This window comes from Sesamum indicum, linkage group LG9 (assembly GCF_000512975.1).
Source record: "Sesamum indicum cultivar Zhongzhi No. 13 linkage group LG9, S_indicum_v1.0, whole genome shotgun sequence".
NCBI lineage: Eukaryota > Viridiplantae > Streptophyta > Magnoliopsida > Lamiales > Pedaliaceae > Sesamum > Sesamum indicum.
This window is the reverse complement of record NC_026153.1, coordinates 9,195,338-9,199,778: the sequence shown is the minus strand read 5'-3', so window position 1 is coordinate 9,199,778 and position 4,441 is coordinate 9,195,338. Positions and strand designations below refer to the sequence as shown.

At 38.7% G+C, this 4,441-nt stretch overlaps 1 protein-coding gene across 1 annotated transcript; it reads left to right on the top strand.

Annotated features, from left to right (window-relative positions):
- On the top strand, positions 1,909-3,881 carry LOC105171184 (putative ETHYLENE INSENSITIVE 3-like 4 protein). The gene is given in 1 exon segment (XM_011092212.2): positions 1,909-3,881. A coding segment is annotated over 1 exon segment (1,428 nt). The 5' UTR covers positions 1,909-2,251; the 3' UTR covers positions 3,680-3,881.

Sequence of the window (4,441 nt, the reverse complement as noted above, 5' to 3'; positions counted from 1 at the left end):
ACATTATATAATATTTTATTTAGGGTTTATGATATTCTATATATATATATATTGATTATACGTATAATAATTTATTATAGGACGTGACGATAAAGTAGAGGATTGAGCAATCCCTCGTGAAATCGAAGCACTTCGGGATTCAAGGTAAGTATAGCTAATTGAATTTATATATAGCTATATGTGTAGTATTGCATATATTATATATATTGTTTTCTTGGATGTGATCGTGAACCTGAATCTATATTTATATACGTGAATTTCGTATATTGATTGTTTATATAATTAGTTGTGGATTATTTGTTAGATTACCATAACATCGGTGAAATTGTTACTATGTATTATGTGATGGTAATGTAGGGACATGCAGGATATGATTATGTGATGATTGTATAATTGATTGTTGTATAAAATCAAATTGGGAGTTATTATAAAGAAGAATGATGATCGTGAATTGAAATAAAAGATGGTGCTTACCTAATTGGGAACATATCAATGGTTTATGATGATGTGATTGATGATGAGATATGAAAAATATCTGAATTAAGCTAGGTACCATGGCACGTAAGGTACCAGGTATTCCGGGCAGCGGCGGTATCCTATGCTATTAGCTACAATACTGGGGTGGTGTGGGGATACCATGTTTGTTTTGATGTCATGTGCTGATATTGCTACACAGCTGGAGTAAAAGAGTGTAGGGATATCACATACAACGGATATCCTGTGTTGTATATGATATGATAATGAAATGATGATGGCCGGCGAAACCATTGACTAATGTACTCCAATTAGAGTAAGTAGGGTCCTTAGTAATAAACGATAACATCAAATATTATGTCGTGGATTGATTTACAGTTGTGAGTATGTATTACTACTTATATTTGATGTTGCTATATGATGAATAACTGTTAGTCGATGTGACGGCATGTACGTAAATCGTTGCCTGGTATATATATATATATATGTAGATAGACTGATTAACTATAATTATTGAGTAGACAACTCATTCCTTGCCACGTACTTTTCAGGAGATAGACACACTGACTAGTCATATTGGACTTTGAGCTGCGCCGTCGTCATTATTAGATGGGTCAGCAATGACATCTGAAGGCGGAGTTTTTGATTGTTTGATGTTAAATATTCTAGTCTCTTATCGGGTTGGTGTTTAAAAATTGTGATATTATTTTCCTTGAGATTATGTACATGAAGACATCTAGTATGGGTAATATAAACTTTTGGTGGTATCTATTATCTTTTGTGATATATATTATATTGATAAATTAGAATTTATTTTACAGGTTGAAAGGGAATTGCCTATAGAATGAGTTTTAATTAAAGAAAGGATGAAATAGTGAAAATTAGATGTAGCGAGTAGGAGGTGCTATAGAATTTATTGATATTAATAAAAAATTAGATAAAAAAATTTAATATTTACTCCGATTGGCTTATTAGTAGTAAATTATACAATTCAAATATTTTTTTTTAAATCAAATTATCATTATATATCTTGACATGTTAATGCACGTGAAGATTTATATCTTCACCCTTATAAGGGTAGTTTAGTGAGAAAAGATTGCTTGACCTATAATAAGGTAATAATAAATCAAGCAATGACAAATATTATTTTTTATTTAAACCTTTTTGTTAATATAAATTAATTTAGTAAATTTTAACTAATGGAGGGATAATTGTTAGGCAGATATAAGCTTTTAAACTATTAAGTAAGTTACGTATTATTATATCAAATATGAGGACAAGAGAGTATAATTATTCCAAATAAAATTTTTTATCACTTAAAAATATATATATATATATATATATATATGTGGTGTGGTGGTATATATGTGGTGGGAACAATTTTGCACTATGATAAGAGCTTCCAATTGGTGACATGGGGGCAAAGCCACACTAAACCCCATGTGTCTCACATGCATGCAGCCCTCCTACCAATTCTGACTCACCTCTCTGCTCCTCTATGTTTCATCACTGCTCACATCCGCAACCTCATTTTCCTCAACGAAATCCCTGAATTCCCCCACCACAAACCAAGAACCCCAATTTTTTCTGACATGATTGCATACTATCTATCCAAGACCCACCATCAACCTCGTAAATTGTTCTGATTACTTACGTACTTTCTTAACTTGTTCTAGTTTCTTCGGTACGAATTTCCTCACCGCCATTGACGTCTACTTAATCACCACCAACACAAAAGCAAACTCTTTGGGTTAATTGCACAGAAAGACAAAATAGAATGGTGGATTTTCATGGCGAAATCGGGCCACCGAGTCCGACCAGCTCCGTGGAGTTGCAGGATGTTAGCGAGGATGAAGGAATTAGCTACGATGATCTCAAGCAGCGGATGTGGAAGGACCGCATGCGCATGCAGAAGCTTAAGGCCAAGCGCGACGTCGACGTGCCGCCGTCCGCGGCCAAGCTCGAGCAATCGCGGCGGAAGAAAATGTCCAGGGCCCAAGACGCAATCCTGAAGTACATGGTCAAGATCATGGAAGTTTGCAATGCTCAGGGATTCGTGTACGGCATCGTGTCGGAGAAAGGGAAGCCGGTCACGGGCTCGTCGGATAGTCTGCGGGAGTGGTGGAAAGAAAAGGTTAGATTCGACCAGCACGCCCCGGCGGCCATCGCTGCATTCTTGCCCAAGATTGTGGAAGAAGCCGCCGCCGCCGCCGCCGCAGACTTCGAGTTGGATCCCACCTCGTATATGCATTTGCTTGAAGAATTGCAGGACACAACTCTGGGTTCCCTCCTTTCTGCCCTGATGCAGCACTGTGTGCCCCCGCAGCGGCGGTTCCCGCTTGAGAGAGGGCTTCCGCCGCCGTGGTGGCCGAAAGGTAATGAGCTCTGGTGGGGCGACCAAGGATTGGCGCATGAACACGGGCCGCCGCCGTACCGGAAGCCCCATGATCTGAAGAAGGCCTGGAAGGTCACTGTCCTGGCTGCAGTCATCAAACACATGGCCCCGAATCTAAGCAGGATGAGAAGGGTTGTGAGTCAGTCCAAGACTCTTCAGGACAAGATGACTGCAAGAGACACAGCTACTTGGTCTAAGGTTGTGAATCAAGAAGAAGTCCTTCTGAAGCTCACTGAGAAAGCACTCAGAATTACAGAAGAGAACGAAGATGATCAACAGAAGACAGGAGGTCAAACTGAATCAAATTTGATCGGCAGTGGTGAGAAGAGGAAGTGCAGCTTCGATCCAGAAACGACGTTCGATCCTCTCTAAACTTGCCAGAACTCCAAGTGCCCAAATAGTTGCATAGAATGGGCGTTTTCTGACAAGACTTCAAGAACTAATCACGAGACGTGGATGTGTATTTACAGGGACAATGATGTTGTTCAAAACGGGCAAGAAATTGTTGGTGGGATTCTTGAAAAACAGCTAAGTTTCGTTCATGCTGAAGAGAGGGAAATGCAGCCGAGTGATTTGATACAGATGACACAGGAAAAGGGCAGCCATGTCTTCAACGAAGGTGGAGAAGAGGCGCCTGGTGAGGTGACTGAACAGTTGCCGTTGGATCCGGGAATTTATTGGGATGTGATTGCACAGCTGCCGTTGGATCCGGCTTGTGGCAACATGGATTTGAATGCTAAGCCTTTTGAGGAGTTATTAAACGAGGAACCTGCAACTTCTGTCTGGGACTTGGCTTATCCGGACATGTAGGAGCCACCGGAAACTGCTTGCCGTACAGTACAGATGGGAAATTCTAGTTCATATAAACCGCCAATGTGAACGAATCACATGATATGTGAATTGCATTTACACATATGATTGATTCGGTTCAATCAATCTTAATTTAGATAAATTTTTTTCCATAAATTAGCATAATGAACCTGATTTTCCTCTTTTTCTCTCGTCCTGTTGGAGTCGGATTGTGTTGTGTTAGTTTCTTGATAAATATATAAAAAAGTGGAATCAAGAAAATAATTATCCACATTTTTTAATGATATTGTTTCCATCTTAGGTTTGTTGTTTAATATTTTGGAAATAAGAAGTTGGTATTCAAGTCTAAAAATTGAATGAGGAATTTTCTTGTTTCTTTTTTGTCACAATAATAATTTTCATAAATTTAATAGAATGATAGGTTATGTTCGCCACTTTTTGTCGCAAAAACAGTCACAAAAATGCCGTTCGTCATTTGGGAAGGTTAATTAGCAAGGGACATAATCATCTCAAAATTTGAGATGGGTTTTCCAATGATCTTGGTGAAAATGAGACAGCTCAGTGAAAAAGGTGAAGTATTTGGGATGGGTTTTTGGAACAGAAATGAATTAATTTGTAATGAGCCGACGGATTTTGGGGCAAAATTGACACGGGCAAATGCCCGTTCTTGCTAGTAGTGTCGGAAAAACTTTGTGATGGGAAAAATAAATTCGTAAAAAATTTGATGTGGACTTGGGACGGTGTTATATGTTGTCTAATATG